The 19,542-nt window shown below is 44.8% G+C and overlaps 1 protein-coding gene across 1 annotated transcript in view; it reads right to left on the reverse strand.

Moving 5' to 3' along the window:
- Positions 1 to 11,723: 11,723 nt before the first annotated feature.
- The window catches only part of LOC140359810 (matrix-remodeling-associated protein 5-like), a 62,160-nt gene continuing 54,341 nt past the window's right edge, over positions 11,724 to 19,542 (reverse strand). The window contains exons 8-11 of the mRNA XM_072444998.1: positions 17,341 to 18,420; positions 16,018 to 16,549; positions 14,855 to 15,076; positions 11,724 to 13,592 (exon numbers count right to left, since the gene is read on the reverse strand). Of these exons, the coding sequence (XP_072301099.1) occupies positions 11,946 to 13,592; positions 14,855 to 15,076; positions 16,018 to 16,549; positions 17,341 to 18,420 (3,481 nt within the window). The 3' untranslated portion in view covers positions 11,724 to 11,945. The remainder of the gene's footprint in view (positions 13,593 to 14,854; positions 15,077 to 16,017; positions 16,550 to 17,340; positions 18,421 to 19,542) is intronic.

A 19,542-nucleotide genomic window follows, 5' to 3' on the forward strand; every position in this document is an offset into this window, starting at 1 on the left:
TAAACCTCTAAAAAATGTCTATTTGATGTGAAATTCAGACATAGAGCCCTCTAGTCTAGTTCTTCTTGCATCTTCTTTAATAACAAAATGTTTCGCTGCACACACCAGAAGTAATTGCCCATTTAGCAATGAAAAGACTGGTGTTTTTAATGATCAGCTCTTGATATTGAGAACGGTCCCACACAGAGCTGGAGCCTTGCCATCCATTGTGCCACATTTTATGATCACTTGGAACAAGTAAACTCCTCCCACAGTTACAGCTGTATCCTGACTCTCAAGAGAAAGCTGAACATTATTTAAGTTGGATGGAATGTTTTTGGCTCGGGTTTGACAGGCTACAAATTTGTTATTCATAACCATACATAACAGTGGACAAAAATTTGAACATATAGTATTGATGCAATTTAAGGCTTTGTGGCCGAATAATCTGCCATCCAATGTATTTAGACATGTGACTTTATTTTTTTAAACTACAGTTTAGGGGCCACTGCCCTAAAACTCTGCACAAGCTCTTCCAATGAATATTTCAATGCTACAACACAACACAATACTCACTGATCACACACTTGGGTTGTATTCTAAATATTGATATGGCGATATATCATCACAGACTCTTTTTTGGATTTTTGTTGCCCGTAGAATTTAAACAAGGTGGAATAGTACTTTCGATATGCTGTTTGTGCTGCGCTACTCTCCGAGGCGAAAAGGAGCTGTGGACCTGATCAGAAGCTGATCTGTGCAGAAAATGCTGCTGCCGCATGTTCAGATCAGGCCAATTGTTTGGCAAGAAACATGCAATAATTTACAAGAATGTGTTCCATATATTTCTATTTGGTTGGATGTATGAAATTATTAGAGCATAATATATATATAAATAAGTGCTTTGTGGATAAAAAAATAATTAATAATTTCATAAATTTTCTTATCCAGATTAAAAACATTACCCATTTGGTACATTTTTAAGACCCTTTTTTCAAAAATGTATCGGGATACGTATCATAATGAGGGAATTGTATCGGAATATACAAGTATCGGGATACGCATCGTGACCCCTGTATCTGGATATGTATCGTATCGCGAGGGTCTTGGCAATACCCAACCCTATCACACACAGCAGATGTGACAGATATGTCTCTCTGATCAACAGCATTTACGGACAAACACACATACATTTACTGTCCAAACGTGCAAAGGACCTCTCCTTTACAGCAGGAGGAGAGGGTTTACAGCAGGAGGAGGATAGGGTTTGCAGCAGGAGGAGGAGAGGGTTTACAGCAGGAGGAAGATAGGGTTGACAGCAGGAGGAGGAGAGGGTTTACAGCAGGAGGAGGTGAGGGTTTACAGAATCAGGAAAATGGTGTCTCAAAATGACCTGGAAGTTATAATTCATGCATTTGTGTCTTCACGTTTAGACTATTGTAATAGCTTGTTTTCCTGTCTTAACAAGAAGGAACTCTCTCGTTTGCAGCTGGTCCAGAACTTTGCAGCGAGGATCTTAACCCGCACAAATAGAAGGGCCCACATTTCACCCATTCTTAAAGCCCTTCATTGGCTGCTGGTCTCCTACCGGATACAGTTTAAAATTCTTGTTTTAACTTTTAGAGCTTTAAATGGTCAGGTCCCATCGTACATCAGCGATCTGGTCAAACCGTACGCTTCCTCTCGCTCATTAAGGTCCTTGGATCAGAAACTGTTGTTGGTTCCTCGCACCCGTTTTCGGACCAGAGGAGACAGATCCTTCCAGGCAGTTGCCCCCAGACTCTGGAACAATCTTCCGTTCTCCCTACGGTCACTGGACTCAGTTACTGCTTTTAAGGGTCAACTTAAAACCTTTTTATTTAGTCAAGCCTTTTAAATGCACTTGTTTTACGGACTGATTTTACTGTATATTGTTGTATATGTATTGTTCACTGTAAGTTTTTTTGTGTTTTTATTGTTTTATTCTGTGTTTTGTGAAGCACTTTGTGACCTCTGTCTGTGAAAGGTGCTATATAAATAAAATTTACTTACTTACTTACTTACTGCAGGAGGAGAGGGTTTGCAGCAGCAGGAGGAGATGATTTACAGCAGGATGAGAAGAGGGTTTACAGTAGGAGAAGATGGTTTACAGCAGGAGGAGGATAGGGTTTGCAGCAGGAGGAGGAGAGGGTTTGCAGCAGGAGGAAAGTGTTTACAGCAGCAGGAGGAGAGGGTTTACAGCGGAGGAGGAGAGGGTTTACAGCAGGAGGAGGAGAGGGTTTGCAGCAGGAGGAGGAGAGGGTTTGCAGCAGGAGGAGAGGGTTTACAGCAGGAAGAAAGTGTTTACAGTAGCAGGAGGAGAGGGTTTACAGCAGGAGGAGGAGAGGGTTTACAGCAGGAGGATAGGGTTTACAGCAGGAGGAGGATAGGGTTTACAGCAGAAGGAGGATAGGGTTTACAGCAGGAGGAGAGGGTTTACAGCAGGAGGAGGAGAGGGTTTACAGCAGGAAGAAAGTGTTTACAGCAGCAGGAGGAGAGGGTTTACAGCAGGAGGAGGAGAGGGTTTACAGCAGGAGGAGGAGAGGGTTTACAGCAGGAAGAAAGTGTTTACAGCAGCAGGAGGAGAGGGTTTACAGCAGGAGGAGGAGAGGGTTTACAGCAGGAGGAGGAGAGGGTTTACAGCAGGAGGAGGATAGGGTTTACAGCAGGAGAAGATGGTTTACAGGAGGAGGATCGGGTTTGCAGCAGGAGGAGAGGGTTTACGCCTCTGACTTCACCTGCCATCTGGGAGTTGTGCAAGCAGCACGAGCACCATAACATTTAAAACAATCCCTTAAACAACCTGAACTTTATGCTTAAAGCCAGAGATTGTGCCAGCGTGTTAACTAGTCTGGTTTGTGCACCTTACCAAACTTGGCTCAACGTCATTGTATGGCTCTTTTGACAGCTCTTTGGCCTTGCCCATGGTAGTAATTGGAGTCTGACTTATTATGGGCTGGACAGGTGTCTTTATGCAGCCAAAGAGCTCAAACTGGCGCTACTAATTTAGGTTAATAAGTGTAGGAGAGGTGGACTTTTTAAAGGCAAATTAACAGGTCTTTGAAAGCCAGAACTCTTTCTGATTGGCAGGTGTTCAAATACAGTACTTGTCCATACACAGGCCGCACCTGTCAATAAACCGCAGGTGCCCACGTTGTAACATGAGATATTTACACATAAATAAACGTGGTAGTGATGCGTCTTTTTAACTCGCGCCACATATTCACTAATATCTTAGTGAATATGAGTTGGATTATAATAAAACACACATTGTTTAGAAGTTTAACAAACAAAGAACACATCTGAGCTATTCTCTCTGTCCCGACTGTCCCTCTGTCTCTACTGTCCCCTCTGTCCTTGATTACTCTGTGTGAACTGATTTACCTGTGTCTGTGTCTTCACATCTGCTCCTGAGCTCGTACTTATCAAGTGAGTGTTGCGTTGTAACATGAGATATTTACACAGAAATATGGTCCATGGTAGTGATACACATGTTTTAAGATAAGATAAGATAAGATAAGATATTCCTTTATTGTCCCACATGGGGAAACTTCATTGGTGCAACGCAGGTAGATACAGAGGTAGATACAGAAGAACAGATCACTTATAGGAAGTCTGAAAAACACTTTCAGTAGAAGATCTCCTATAAATAAATAAAAACTCCCATAGACAAATAAATAAATAAATACATAAATACCATTGCATGTGATCACGACAGTAATTGCACATGAATATGTGTTTTCTTTTGACCCGTGAGTCAGGTCTGGCCAAGAAAGTTTAATTTCAATGCGGCAGATTGCCGTATATCACATGTGCTCGCTCCACGTGTGTCTTTGTATTCTGCCGCGTGAAAGTAATTCAATTTCCTCATGAAAGTAATTTCTCTGTGAATATGGGTCTAATTGTAATAAAGCACACAACGTTTTGAAGCTTAAACTGTTGAACACACGTTGTGTCCCTTGGACAGTGCTTCCACTGATGTCTTGAAGATTTGCGCTTCCTGCTAGATTGCCCCCTGGTGGCCGTTTGCCAGTAAAAATCTATAAAATAGATGCACCGTTATAATGGCCACAGGGTGCAAAGCGTGGGGAAAAAGTAGCGGCTTAAAGTCCGAAAAGTACGGTATTTGCACCAATAACATACATTAACGTTATTTAAAAAGCATACAATGTGATTTCCGGATTTAATATTTTTCAAATTCTGTCTCTCACAGTGGAACTGCAACTACGATGAAACTTTCAGACCCCTCCATAATTTCTAAGCGGGTGAAAATGCAAAATTGCAGGGTGTTCAAATACTTCCGTATATCACAATGAATGTGTGCTGCAATCAAAGCTAAAGGCGCTCCAACCAAATATTAGAGTGTGACCCATTTTTTCTGTGGCAGGTATTCTACTCAGCTCTGCTTATGATATACTTCCATGTGCAGTGCTTGTCCCGTGCACATGTACATACTGTCGGCATCTGAGGGCTCACAAAGGTCGTGCTCAAGCTCCTCTAAGTGGGAAAACAAACCAAGACAGAAGACCTGCTCTATTTCTCACTGAACATGGACATGGACTTCAGGAAATACTGGTGTCTTTTACCAAATGCAGACAAAAATACATGAAGAATAAAGTGGTCCAATAGCCCAAATGTCAAATGAATTTCAAATTAGCCTATATAACATTAGGATATTTAACATTTGAGATTTGAGTGACCAAGTGATTCCTCCCGATACCTACAGTATCTTTCCCATGCATTGTTTATAGATGGGGGGACACAGGTACCCTGATGCCTCTCTTCCAACAGGAAATGGGAAAAACAGGTACCAAGGATTTTTTGCAGATGTGTGTTAGCATCAAATTAAAGGCGTAATGGACGATTTTTCGCCGATTTGAGAACTCAAGCGCCCCTGCTTCCGCACCCCTGTGCTTTGAGTTGGCTTATTCTTGCTTTTGTTTTGAAATAAATATTCAAAATATCAGCTAAATTAATCCCTTTGTAAATATTTACATAATTTATATTAGTTTTTACATGCTGGACTTAACAGGATACAACGAAAATACAATTTGCATGTCATCTTTAGAAGGACCCAACTATTTGTCCTGCAGATCTGTGTTAGCATAACTGCTAACATATATCTGTTAGCAGATGTATGGGGGTCAGCCCTATGTTTCCCAGTACCTATATCCACCAGGACCGGCACTGTGGCTGAATATGCTGCTGTTATATTATGCTGTACACAACTATTGGGGATGTGGAACCGTACATGTGGCTGAACCAGTAGCCTATTCTATCATTTGAGGAGATTCAAGACAACAGGCCTACACTCAACAACATGCATGGAATGGATGCACCAGGAATACCGGAACCTTTTTAAATATGAGGTACCAAACAGCAGATCTTTGTTAGAATATCTCTGTTAACGCCCACTGGATATGCTATGAAAAAAGTCAACATATTGTTAATGTGTATCATTAGACTGTGTCAAACAAATCCACATGAAGTCTGACCTATGTAAAAAACACATGTTCACAAATGTTCTGTCCAGTCATGACACACACATGGAGTCAGTCAGATTTAATTTCCTCACAATCACTAGTCACATCATTTTAAATCCAAAAGGCAATATGCTGCCTTATTGTCCCATAATGTCAGCATGTGAGCTTGACTTGACACTGACTGCAAGCTATCATGCTTCTGCATGCAATTAACAGCATGTGCATCAAGTTCATTGAGTTTATTATACCCATTTGACTATAATGCTGGTTTGGTCCCAGTTCAGGCCTGGTTTAGTTCTGGTTTAGTCTTGGTGTGGACCTGGTTCTGTGCAAGTTTAGTCCTGGAAAATAATGCTTTGGTCCTTGCATCATGAGTTAGTCCTCACACTTACACATTGACTATATGGTGGACAGATTCAGATTCATAGTGTTGAACATAAATGAGTTGAACCAAATTCAAGGGCTCTGAAAAGGCCCTGGTGGGTTAAATGTGGAGGACGTAAAGTCTGATAATACCAAGTAAAGTTTTACTAACCAAACATATCAGATGTATTTTATTATCAGATATTATATTATATGCCAATAATGTGGGCTATCCATTAAAATAATAATGATAGTAATCCCTCTCCTTGAACCAACACCTTAACGTGGTGGAGGGGTTTGAGTGCCCGAATGTCTCCCAAGGCAAACAGGTCCTAGGTGACGGGTCTGACAAAGATCGGTTCAGAAGCCCCCTATGATGAGTAAAAGAACAAGGCCGATTACGTCGCCCGGATCGGCGTCACCGGGGCCCCATCCTGGAGCCAGGCCTGGGATGGGTGCTCGATGGTGAGCGCCTGGTGGCCGGGTCTTACCCCACGGGGCCCGGCCGGGCACAACCCGAAGGAGCGACGTGGGGCCGCCCTCCCGTGGGCCCACCACTCGCAGGAGGATCCATAAGGGGCCGGTGCAGAGAGATCTGGGCGGCAGTCGACCGCAGGGGCCTTGGCGACCAGATCTCCAGACACAGAGACTAACTCTGGGGACATGGAATGTCACCTCGCTGGGGGGGAAAGAGCCTGAGCTTGTGCGGGAGGTTGAGCGATACCGACTAGATATAGTCGGCCTCACCTCCACGCACAGTTTGGGCTCTGGAACCCATCTCCTCGAGAGGGGCTTGACGCTCCACTTCTCTGGTGTTGCCCGCGAGGAGAGGCGGTGGGCTGGTGTGGGCTTGCTTATAGCCCCTCAGCTCAGCCGCCACATGTTGGAGTTCACCCCAGTGAACGAGAGGGTCGCGTCCCTCCGCCTTCGGGTGGGGGACAGGTCTCTCACTGTTGTGGCGGCCTACGGGCCGAACAGCAGTGCAGAGTACCCGGCCTTCTTGGAGTCCTTGGGAGGAGTACTGGACAGTGCACCGACCGGGGACTCCGTTGTTCTACTGGGGGACTTCAACGCCCACGTGGGCAATGACAGTGACACCTGGGGAGGGGTGATCGGGAAGAACGGCTTCCCCGATCTGAACCCGAGCGGTGTTCAGTTATTGGACTTCTGTGCTAGCCACGGATTGTCCATAACGAACACCATGTTCAAGCACAAGGGTGTCCATCAGTGCACATGGCACCAGGACACCCTAGGCCGGAGGTCAATGATCGACTTTGTTGTCGTGTCATCTGACCTCCAGCTGCGTGTCTTGGACACTCGGGTGAAGAGAGGGGCAGAGTTGTCAACCGATCACCACCTGGTGGTGAGTTGGATCCGCTGGCGGAGGAGGAAGCCGGACAGACTTGGCAGACCCAAGCGCATTGTGAGGGTCTGTTGGGAATGTCTTGTGGAGCCCTCAGTCAGTAGGGTATTCAACTCGCACCTCCGGGAGAGCTTCTCCCATGTCCCGGGGGAGGTTGGGGACATTGAGTCCGAGTGGACCATGTTCTCCGCCTCCATTGTTGATGCGGCTGCTCGGAGCTGTGGTTGCAAGGTCTCCGGTGCCTGTTGTGGCGGCAACCCCCGAACCCGGTGGTGGACACCGGAAGTAAGGGATGCCGTCAGACTGAAGAAGGAGGCCTATCAGGCCACTCTGGCTTGTGGGTCTCCGGAGGTCATCGACGGGTATCGGCAGGCCAAGCGAGCCGCGGCTCGTGCTGTCGCAGAGGCAAAAACCCGGGCCTGTTAGGAGTTCGGGGAGGCCATGGAGGAGGACTATCGGTCGGCACCAAAGAAATTCTGGCAAACCGTCCGGCGCCTCAGGAGGGGGAAGCAGTGCCTCACCAATACCGTTTACGGTGCGGGTGGAGGCCTGCTGACCTCGACTGGGGATGTCGTCGAACGGTGGAAGGAATACTTTGAGGATCTCCTTAATCCCTCAATCACGTCTTCCGAAGAGGAAGTAGAGACCGGGGACTCGGAGGCTGGCTCATCCATCACCCAAAGCTGAAGTCACTGAGGTTGTTCGCAAACTCCTCGGTGGCAGGGCTCCGGGGGTGGATGAGATCCGCCCTGAGTACTTAAAGTATCTGGATGTTGTAGGACTGTCTTGGTTGACACGTCTTTGCAACAACGCATGGCAGTGCGTGCCGGTCATGCCATGCCTCTGGACTGGCAGACCGGGGTGGTGGTCCCTCTGTTCAAGAAGGGGGACCGGAGGGTGTGTTCCAACTACAGAGGGATCACACTCCTCAGCCTCCCCGGTAAGGTCTATTCCAAGGTACTGGAGAGGAGAATCCGACCGATAGTCGAACCTCGGATTCAGGAGGAGCAGAGTGGTTTTCGTCCCGGTCGTGGAACACTGGACCAGCTCTATACCCTCCATCGGGTGCTCGAGGCTTCATGGGAGTTTGCCCAACCAGTCCACATGTGCTTTGTGGATCTGGAGAAGGCTTTCGACCGTGTCCCTCGGGATGTCCCTTTGGGGGTGCTCCGGGAGTACGGGGTCCGGGGCCCTTTGCTCAGGGCTGTCCGGTCCCTGTATGACCGGAGCAGGAGCTGTGTTCGCATTGCCGGCAGTAAGTCAGACCTGTTTCCAGTGCGTGTTGGACTCCGCCAGGGCTGCCCTTTGTCACCGGTTCTGTTCATAATTTTTATGGACAGAATTTCTCAGGGGTCGGAGGGTGTCCGGTTTGGGGACCACAGGATCTCATCTCTGCTGTTTGCAGACGATGTTGTCCTGATGGCTCCATCAAACCCGGACCTGCAACATGCACTGGGACGGTTTGCAGCCGAGTGTGAAGCGGCTGGGATGAGAATCAGCACCTCCAAATCCGAGGCCATGGTTCTCGACCGGAAAAAGGTGGCTTGCCCTCTTCAGGTGGGTGGGGTGTCCTTGCCCCAAGTGGAGGAGTTCAAGTATCTCGGGGTCTTGTTCACGAGTGAGGGAAGGATGGAGCGTGAGATCGACAGGTGGATCGGTGCAGCGGCTGCAGTGATGCAGTCGCTGCATCGGACCGTTGTGGTAAAGAGGGAGCTGAGTCGAAAGGCAAAGCTCTCTATTTACCGGTCGGTCTACCCTCACCTATGGTCATGAGCTTTGGGTAGTGACCGAAAGAACAAGATCGCGGATACAAGCGGTCGAAATGAGTTTCCTCCACCGTGTGGCTGGGCGCTCCCTTAGAGATAGGATGATGAGCTCGGCCACACGGGGGGAGCTCGGAGTAGAGCCGCTGCTCCTCCACGTCGAGAGGAGCCAGCTGAGGTGGCTCGGGCATCTGTTCCTGATGCCTCCTGGGCGCCTCCCTCGGGAGGTGTTTCAGACATGTCCCACCGGGAAGAGGCCCCGGGGAAGACCCAGGACACGCTGGAGAGACTATGTCTCTCGGCTGGCCTGGGAACGCCTCGGGATCCCCCCGGAGGAGTTGGAGGAAGTGTCTGGGGAGAAGGAAGTCTGGGAGTCCCTGCTCAGACTGCTGCCCCCGCGACCCGGCCCCGGATAAAGCGGCAGAAAATGGATGGATGGATGATAGTAATCATTATTTGCAAATTTGACAAAATCACAATGAATCACAATAAAAGTAGACCCATATTATCACGATGAACTTTTAATTTTAATATTTTTTTTAATGACGCACCAAATAGTAAATTTAGAATACTTACTTCCTTAAATGAATGAAGTTATTAACCACACCTCCTCACCTCACGACAAAGCTGTTAATAAAGAATCATATAATGTGTGCCTGTGTGTGTTGTCTATTTCTCTTGACATAAGCTCATGAATAAATAAAATGATCTTAGCCTAAACCATTTGATGTCAAACCATTTGATTCATAGTTTTTATATGGTGTTAAATAGTAAATTTAACATTTTATTCATAAAAGTAATAGTGGACCATTCAAAATGGACCCAGGGTGGTGTATTCAACACCATCTTGGAGGCGGCTTTATGATATTTTCCAAAGACTTGTGACGTTATAAAGCTTCTTTTCCTGCTGGAGTTAGCTCTCACAACATTCACATACTTAGATAACATCCTGCTTTTGCCACCAGACAAATATGCGCCTCTGTTGCTCCATACACAGTATCTTTTTTTATTCATAAAAAAAGAAATACAAAATAAATAATTTAATACAAACAAAATATTGTTTTACAAAAACAAATGACATCATAGCATCTGACAAAAACAAAAACACAACAATAATTTAGGAACATAAGTTCCGCAATTACGTTTTTGATAAGATAAGACTTGAATTGAAGTTAGAATGTTATTTTCTCATAAAAACAGCAACATTATAAACATGAATTAAACAAAGCTCAAAATGTGTACTCATATGGGACCGCTAAAAGAGGCGTGTACCCAATATTTTCATGTACAGATCGTAAAAGCAGCGATTGGGATCAAAAAGAGGCAGCTTTGTATAATTAGTACACTCTCTGGACTCATAAAACATCTGAATTGGATAATTAGGATGCCTGTGATGCATTGGGTAAATGAACAATACATTGGGACAGCTGCAAACAGTTTAAAATGAACTAGTTCTGTTTTTCACATTTAATTTAATTTCACAATTTAAGACTGTAAATATCAGGTACAAGTTACCAGAACAGTAGGTCCAAAAAAAATTTGATGATCAATGTTTTTTGAAAAAACAAACAAAAACCTGTCTTTTTTGTACCAAGAATCTGCGACATCCCAAAGCAACATTTAACCGCTAGATTATTCCATAATCAAAATAATTCTTTGTAGCAGCCCATCAAAATAACAGGGTTGCAAATACAAAAGTAATGTACTAAAGGAGATTTGGCACTACACCTTAATAAGCCTTTATGAAGCATGAACAAATAGTTTCCTAAGAATGTTTAAGTTCTAAGTCGCTTCTTAATCAAATAATTAGGAGTTAGGGTATAATTGAAGAAGTTACTAAGTCTGAATCATTCTTAATACATTATTTGTTCATTATGAATTAAGGCTTTAGTCATGCTTTATTAAAGTTATTCAAAGTGTAGTTATTATAAAGCGTTACCAAACATTTTTATGGGAAATACTTTCCCTTGTAATCGGAAAGAAGAGCCTTATTTTCTCATGAATGTTCTAAATGGACACTAATAGGTTTCTACATATAAAGACTCTGCAATTCCCCTCACGATGTAGGGGACTTGACTGTGTTGTGTTTGATTTTTGAGCACAAACATATGAGGACATCGTGCACAGCTCCATATGCAGTTTATTATGGCAACTCATCCGTACAAACATCCATACAGCATCTTCACAATGTGTTTCCAATGAACCCCTGCTCCTCCTCCACTCATTGTATCAGGACATTCTCACCACATTTTCATTCTTTCATTGTGCTCTGGGCAAAACAGATTTTACATTTTGTATATTGTTCAAACTGACTGAAAAAAGTAGGTCATAGGCATGTACTTGACTAGTTGAGTGAAAAAATCCTGATGTGGAGTAGCAGGAGGATTATCTTACTGTGCATCGGTTTTGAGGACACCCACCCGGATTTGGCAGAACTCACAAACTCTTGACACCTGCCCGCAAATCAAACCAGAGATTGTTAAGAGAGAAGAGCGCCTGCCTTGTTTTCTTTACATTATTATTTTTGAACATTATTTTTGTGACGGACAAAAGCTGATGTGTCCAAAAGTATTTTAAAAAGCCTGAATAATATAGAAACTATTAAGGCTCACAAGAATTTAGAAAAGATGCACAGGCATTTTACATAAATGTGTGCAGGTGACACAAAAGGAGATTGTTACTTCTGTGGAGCCTGTCATTTTATGATCTCATCGACAATAATACAGTTAAAAAAAAACATGAGTTGTAATTCTTCCAGATTCAGATCCTGAAGTTCTTATAACCACCTTGTCCTATTAAAGTAATACACTTATTATAAAAGTACATGTACACACTGCATGTGAGTCCTGGTTCAGTATGAGCAGTCTTTTCTGCTGAGGCTGTGCAGTTTTTGGGCATGAGGACTTTGTGCAACAGCAGTTCATCTCATGTTTGTTAATAACCTATTATATTCCCTTGATCACTTACGTTCCTGTTTCATATGACATGCAGATACGTGGCCTTGGTGTCCGCTCCGATCACGTTTTTGGCAGTACAGCGGTAGAATCCTGTGTCTCGGCTGCTGGGGCTCTGGATCACTAGGGACCCCTGTGCACTCAGGTAGCGGTTGCCGTAGATACGAGCCTGTCCCAGCGCCGTCAGTTTGGACATGTCAGGCATCTCCCATGTGACAGTGGCACGGGGCGTGGCAATGGTGAGGCAAGGAAGCTCAACCGCAACCCCGGGGCGGGTGTAGGTGACCGGGGCAGGTCCAGAGGTGATCCTCGGGGGGTAAGCTATGACGATGACTGGAACTGTCACCTCCACTACACCAAAAGGAGCACTAAACCTGCAGGTGTATGTTCCTCTGTCAAATACGGAGGCCTGCTGCACTGTGAGCGTGCCGTCACTCTGCACCGAGTACAGGCCCTGTCTCTCAGTGCTGCTGAGCCTCTGCCCGTTGGGTAAACTCCAGGACACAGGGCCCTGAGAGAGCGGGGCCGACTGTGGAGCGGAGCAGGGCAGGCGCAGCGTTTCTCCATTTATGATACTGACCAGAGAGGCTGTCTTTGTGCTCACCACCTGTTCGGTCCAAGACGCAGCACTGAGAAGACCTGAAGGAGCTCTGGGCACAGGTCTGGCGGAGATCTGGCCTCGAAGTGAGTCTGCATGTGGCTCTCCTCTGTGTGGCTCCTTCTTTACATCTAGCTCCACCTGCAGCCTGCTCTCCCCTCTCTCCCCCCTCACCACACACACAAACCTGCCCTGGTCTGCATCACTCACGCCCCGAAGCTCCAGCGTACCGTTGCGGTGGACGGTGAGGCGGCTGCCGAAGTGAGGCGCGCTCAGGGCCGTGTTACCGGGCAGGAGCCAGATCAGACGAGAAGTCGAGCTCCCCTGTGCTGGACAGTGGAGAAACACGCTTTGCCCTTTAGTGACTTGCTGCTTCACTATAAGCACCATGCCTGGGCTTAAACTTGCATTGCTTGTGACGCCATTCCTTATCCTGCTTTCAGAATGTCCAATATTAGCCACGCCACTACTTAGATAAATAGCTCTTCTGTTAACGTCATTATTAGGCTTACCAGTGACCACTTTGTTATTAATCATTTCCGCACTTTGCCTATTACCTAGCGTATTACTATTAGCTCCAATATTATTTCTGTTTATTGCAAAATGATCTGGCCCAAAGCCAACATTGCTAGCTCCACTCACACCTACACTCACTATACTTCTACCTAGCTGTGTGGTGACGCCTGTGACATGCCGGTTCAGGACAGGATTTCCTGGTACTGAATTTCGGACGGCGCTCGGGACCTCCACTTCCACCCTGACCACCTTTCTCCTGGTTCCGGCTGTGTTTGTGGCCTGGCAGGTGTAGTTGCCCGTGTCCTGTTTTTGTGCTATCCGCAGCTCCAGCGTTCCATCAGACACCACCACCACACGCTCGGTGTAGAACCCAGATCGGGAGGTCCGGGGTATGATGCGGTTCATGGGGGAAAACCAGGTCACGGATGGGGCAGGGTCTCCACTGGCCTGGCAGGGCAATTTGGCAGAGGTCCCAAGCTGGACTTTGACGACGCGGTACGCTGCATCGTCATCATCAAATGAAGGCAGAGAGGAGGACAGGACTTTGACTTGGACCTGGGGGACGGAGAGACACAAGTCAGTTCTGTGGTTCATAATTCTCCTCAATTCTATCAATTGTAATAGTAGACAATTCCAGGATAATGTGTTTAGAATAGCTGCACACAGCCTGGTACTGATATAAACGTTCTATCCTTTTAATGAGGCAGCAAAATAAAAACATTCATTCCGACATTTAAAAGATGCGAAGATTAAATTCATGTCATTTTTTACTTCCAGATGAATATTCTATGGTTCTATCTACAGCCGGAATTAACGGCATTAACCGATAAAAAACATCAATCTGAACCCTCGTTCTCAGTCACCAAAACAGCCTTTTTTTCATTCCTAATTTACGATGTTTGGAGGCTGGCGCTAAATCCCCCTTTGAAAATGCATTAGAGCTGTGTTTCCCAAACTATGGTATGTGTACCGCTGGTCGTTCACGGGCAGCCTCTGTGTTCAGGCAGCCTCTGCAGTTTTTTGTCTTATTAAGAGACAAATCTTGTTTTTTTCCAGTATTTTTGTCCACTTTTTGGATAATTATTATTCAGTTATTTAGAATTACCAGTAGTCTCATTCAGGGCAGCTGCTGAAAGTAGTTGAACTATTAGACTAAAATTACCGTAATTTTCAGGCTATAGAGTGCTCCTGATTAATAGCCACACCAATGAAATTTACAAAGAAAAAAAATAATTATATATACAGGCAGCACCTGTCTATAAGGTGCTCATGTTGTAACATGAGATAGTTACAGATAAAGATGGTACATCGTAGTGATGCATGGGTTGTCTTTTGAACAGCAGGTGTCTCGCGAGTCCCACAGCAGACTGCGGGTGCGCCGCGGGTTCTGTGTGTTACCTGCGGTTTGGGTTCTGGCGGGCCAAGAAATTCTCATTTCATTGCGGGGCGGGTTATAAATCCAGACCTCTGTATCATATGTCCATTAAAAATCCCATTGTATGGGCCGCAGGGTTCAAAGTGTGGGAAAAAAGTAGCGGCTTCTAGTCAACTTATTCAAATATTATCAGATGTACATGAGTGAGACATCATTGGATAGCTTTGAATCTACACTCTGTGAATAACTCAAAATGTCTTTCGGGGGACTTGTTCCTGGTTTAACCACGGTCGGGCACATATTATGGTAAAAGACCTGTTAATTTTAGTGGTGCTGGAAGTATTTTTATGGGTTCTTAGTGGCCTAGTGCCTCACCTTAAAATCTGCATGTCACAGTCTTCAAATGTGAGCGTTGAAGTGCCTCCCGTGCTCATAGAGTTACCTTCATAGTGTCTCGCCCGGCCTGATTCTCAGCAGAGCAGGTGTACATCCCCTCCTCACCCCTCCCCACAGACACCACCAGCAACGTGCCGTTGTTGAACACCTTCAGCCGTCTGGCGCGTAGTGTGTTATCTGCCCCCTGCAACACGCTGTTCACCATAGTTCCATCTGGGAGGATCCAGCGTACCAAGGGGTCAGGGTGACCCGAGGCCAGACAGTCCAGCTGGTAGAGAGCAGAGCGCAGGAGTAATGAAGACAGCTTCTCAGAATACATAATACGACAAAATATCATACTGAAGAGAAAGAACATTTAGGGGCCTTTAAAAAATAAAACAAATAAAAATGTATATATATATATATATATATATATATATATATATATATATATATATATATATATATATATTGATTGTGTGTTTTCTGAGCCTAAGAAACATGATTCTAGAAACTACCGTGAATGAAGTTCAGTATAAGTATTAAGTATTGACACTTGATGTTTTCTTATCTGGATTCAGTCCTCAGTGCACATTTTAAACATGTCCAGAAGCATTAACATATCAGAGAAAACTAAAGTGGGAACTGTTAAACTAATCCAATAATCCCATGCATTTAGATAATATTTACTGTATGTACAGGTCTAAACTACAGTGTTAGCAGCTTCTACACAGAATAGAACTATATGGAGACACAAGGGCATTTAGTATTCTACAGAATACATTATATTATCGTAATAATTGCAGATTTTGATTTAATTGTCATTAATACTTCAGCATTATTTAAAGGAATTTCAACATGCTTATTTTTATTCTTCTTTGAGTCAAATATTTATGCAATTATGTTATGTAGCCTAAGTGGGCACCCTGTGGGTGTTGGATGACCACTTAACCTCTCTTACTTGAATCATTACTTGGACCAATTAATTGTATTTCTACTTAATAATATTATTAAAGTAGAAGTACAGCTCTTTTTGGACTATTCTATCTAGCACTTTTTAGCGCGAGTCACAATTAATAATTAGCTGAATACACACAGAACTTGTAATCGGAAGTTTGCATGAAAACCCAGCAAGAATCCACTTTAAAATTCAAGCCCTTCTGGTTGTCCCTGAGGCTAAGGAAAATGACTTCTGCTCTGATAAAAAGTGTCTGAAATGATGAGGCTCACCTGGAGCGATTTACCCAGGGACACAAGCTGATGGACGGGCTGCGTCTGTCGGATGCTGGCCACTTTGGTGGCTGGCTGGGGGGCTGGTTGTGGGGCTGGCTGGCGAGCAAGTTGAAAGTTAAATTTGAGTGAAGGTTGTGGGGCAGAATGAAGGGATGGGTGGTGAGCCAGTTCATTGGCAGGTTTTGGGGTTGGTTGTTGGGCTGATTGTGGGAAAGGTAGTGAGGCGGGTTGTGGGGCAGGTTGTGGGTCTGGTTTACGATCCGGTTGTCGGTCTGGTTGGAGGGCAGGTTGTGGGGCAGTTTGTTGGGCTGGCTGCCGAGTTGGTTGATGGGCAGGTTGTGGGGCAGGTTGACGAGCTGGTTGTCGAGCTGGTTGGCTCACAGGTTTGGGGGCCACATTCACACGCACCAGTCTGTAGTCGTCGGCCAGCCTGTTGCGGGCGATGCACAGGTAGTCTCCAGCATCCTGCTCGGTGACGCCCCACACAGACAGGGTACCGTTAGGGTGCACCTGCAAACGCCGCTCAAAGCTGGACACAAACGATGCAGGGTTAGGTCATGTGTTGTACAGTATATGTACAGATATGTGTGAAAAATGTTATAACGCATCAATGGTTGGTATGTAGTGCAAACATTAGTGATTTGTGTTCTAGAAATGTATGAAAAGTTTAAGAGAATAGACCATCTCTGGGAATATGAAATAAAATCTCAAATCTCGGTATCTCGGTAACGGTATTCAGACGATATTTTCACCATCGGGAATGTGCTAAAATGTGTCAGTAAATGTCTTGGTTGAGGTTTAAGTATTGCACAAATGTAAATGTGAACAGACCCTAAAATGAACCACAAAGGTGCAGAAATATTACTTTACTCTTGAAAATTAAGAGTTAAATAATAGTTAATAATTATTCCAAACATGCCTGAGAGAAAAGGTTATGACTTAGACAAAGAAGGAATTACATCAAAAGGACAAACCACCTATTTGGTCTGTAAATTATATTTTATCAGGGTGTTTATCTGGGTCAAATTTGGGAAAAATATGACATTTTATTAATAAACTACTCACATAATTTAAATAATAATCACTAGATTGATTAAAGTACATATGACAGGTGTTTATGTTTTTGTATGTGTACTTTATTTGGTGTATTTATACCTGTTAATTTAGTAGATAGTTTTACACCAATAAAGTAGCAATTTGTGTAACTTCAGTCCTCTAGCTCTATTTGAAATGTGGTGTGAGTTCAGGCTTTTAATCCCACTTTAACCTCGTCGCAAGTGTGACTCCCAGTCGGCTTTATATTTTAACAGCAGTACTTACCTGAAGTGCATGTCCACTAGTTTCCTACTGGGCGTTCTCCAGATGACATTGGGAGGTGGGTGTCCTGTGACGTGGCAGTGAAGCTCCATGGGCCCTCCAGACTGCACTGTGCTGAGGGAGGGCGAGGTGGACACGATCTGAGCCTTACTGAACTGAGAAACCTCAAGAAGAATCCCAGGAGAATGTTCAAAAGAACCTGTTATTTTTCTGCTTTTCTCCACTGAGAGCTTGGCGTCATTACTGGCTCCTACTGTGAAATGTTCAGGAGTAGGAGTGACATTGATTTTTGGCAAGGAGTTTGCAGGAATGGGCTGTACAACTGTCCTGGGTCTCTGCACAGGAGACGGAGCGGCTATTTCTGTGAAGTTTAATGAATTTTCCAGGTCAAAGTCTGTCTGTGCTTTGTCTTTACGAGCTGCAGATGAAAAGCCTGTCTGCTCTATAACAATCCTATTCCCTGCTGCCTGATTTCCACTCAGCTCCACTCTGACTATCCTCTTTCCTGCGCCCACAGCATTGCTCGCAGTGCACTCATAACTCCCTGTATCTTTTGAACTGATGCTTCTGATGTGCAAAGTTCCATTGGGGAGCACAAACAAGTTGCCGTGGAGGAACTGTGAGGGGCGAATGTAGACACTGGTGGGAATTTTCCAGCGCAGCGTGGGGTTGGGCGCTCCCCGGGCCGAGCAGTGAGCGTACAGAGGCATTCCTGGAGACAAAACCAGGGTCTCCTCTTTGGGTTGTTGGATGGTGGGAGGTAATGAGGACACGTGGACGCGGACAGAAGCGCTGGCAGCTCCGGCAGAGTTGGAGGCCACGCAGCGATACGTTCCGCGGTCGGATGGGAGCGCAGCGGAGAGGTGGAGCGTGCCGTTGGTGTCCATGGAGACGCGGGCGGTGCGCGAGGAAGAGGAGGAGAGGACTGAGCGGTCAGGGAGCACCCACGACAGCAGGGGGGCGGGGACTCCCTGGGCTTGGCAGTCCACGGTCAGATCGCCACCCTGGTGAGTGGTGAGTTCTCGGTAAATGGGCAGCTGCATGCGAGGAGGTCGCGTCCACACGTCCAGAGTGGTCAGGAGCCTGGGAATGACAATATAACAATTAGAATAATAACATTGAATTTAATACATGGCAACAATGTCATTATCAGCTGAGCAATGTTCATATCACAAAGTTTAACAGTGTGAGATTTCTGGAAATGTCGAGACACTGCAGGTGAATAGGAAACAATACTAAATATAAAGATACCAATTTGAAACTTCTTGTGTAGTTTACATTCTTACATGTGTAGTTTACATTCTTACATTTAATGTAAGAATAAATATATTACAGGTTTTCCGTCATGTCAAAAAAAACCTGAGGCATATTTTGTATAAAAATTGCCAAAATTGTACACATGGTCAAAGCTGGATTCAAATGTTTTGCTTAATTTTGTTGACAAAAAAAGTACAAAGAAGATTTTGAATATTTTATTTAATATTTCACAAAACTAGATTTGACTGAAAATTTGCATTAATTTTAAGGAAACACGTTTTAATGTCACAAAAAAAATATCCATTCTTCTTATTTGAAACTGAGATTCAAACCATGTCCCAAGGTTCTTTTCGAAATTCCTTCCGTGATTAATTATATCAAAGTTACTAGGTTAATCATTCATAGGGATTCATTTATAATGGTGTATAGTTTCTTGCAGAGACTGAGGTTTTTTGGAGTTGAACAGAGAATAATGATTATATTTTGTCAAGGTGGGATCATTTTCAAGATATGTAAGTGTGGGTGGTTTGGTCATTTGCCTATGAAAACAGAATCAGAGCTGAATAAACTAGTGTTTATAACACTAAAAATAGCTTGTGGGTTTCAATAAAAAATAAAATAAAGAGATACCCAGACAGATATAAAAACTCCCTATATAAGTGAACAGTGATTGTTTACATGTATTATTCTAGAGCAGTGGTCATCAACCTGACGATCGCAATCTACCGGTCGATCTCTAAGGCAGGAGGAGAGAGAGGAGGAGGATCACCACAGAGCAGGAGGAGAGAGGGGAGGAGGATCACAGAGCAGGAGGAGAGAGGGGAGGAGGATCACAGAGCAGGAGGAGAGAGGGGAGGAGGATCACAGAGCAGGACGAGCAAGGAAAAACAGAGGAACAGAGCAGGAGGAGAGAGAGAAGGAGGATTACAGAGCAGGAGAGAGAGAGGG

This window comes from Eucyclogobius newberryi, unplaced genomic scaffold, assembly GCF_026437365.1.
Source record: "Eucyclogobius newberryi isolate DKJ021-1_F unplaced genomic scaffold, fEucNew1.0.hap1 SCAF_14, whole genome shotgun sequence".
Taxonomy (NCBI): domain Eukaryota; kingdom Metazoa; phylum Chordata; class Actinopteri; order Gobiiformes; family Gobiidae; genus Eucyclogobius; species Eucyclogobius newberryi.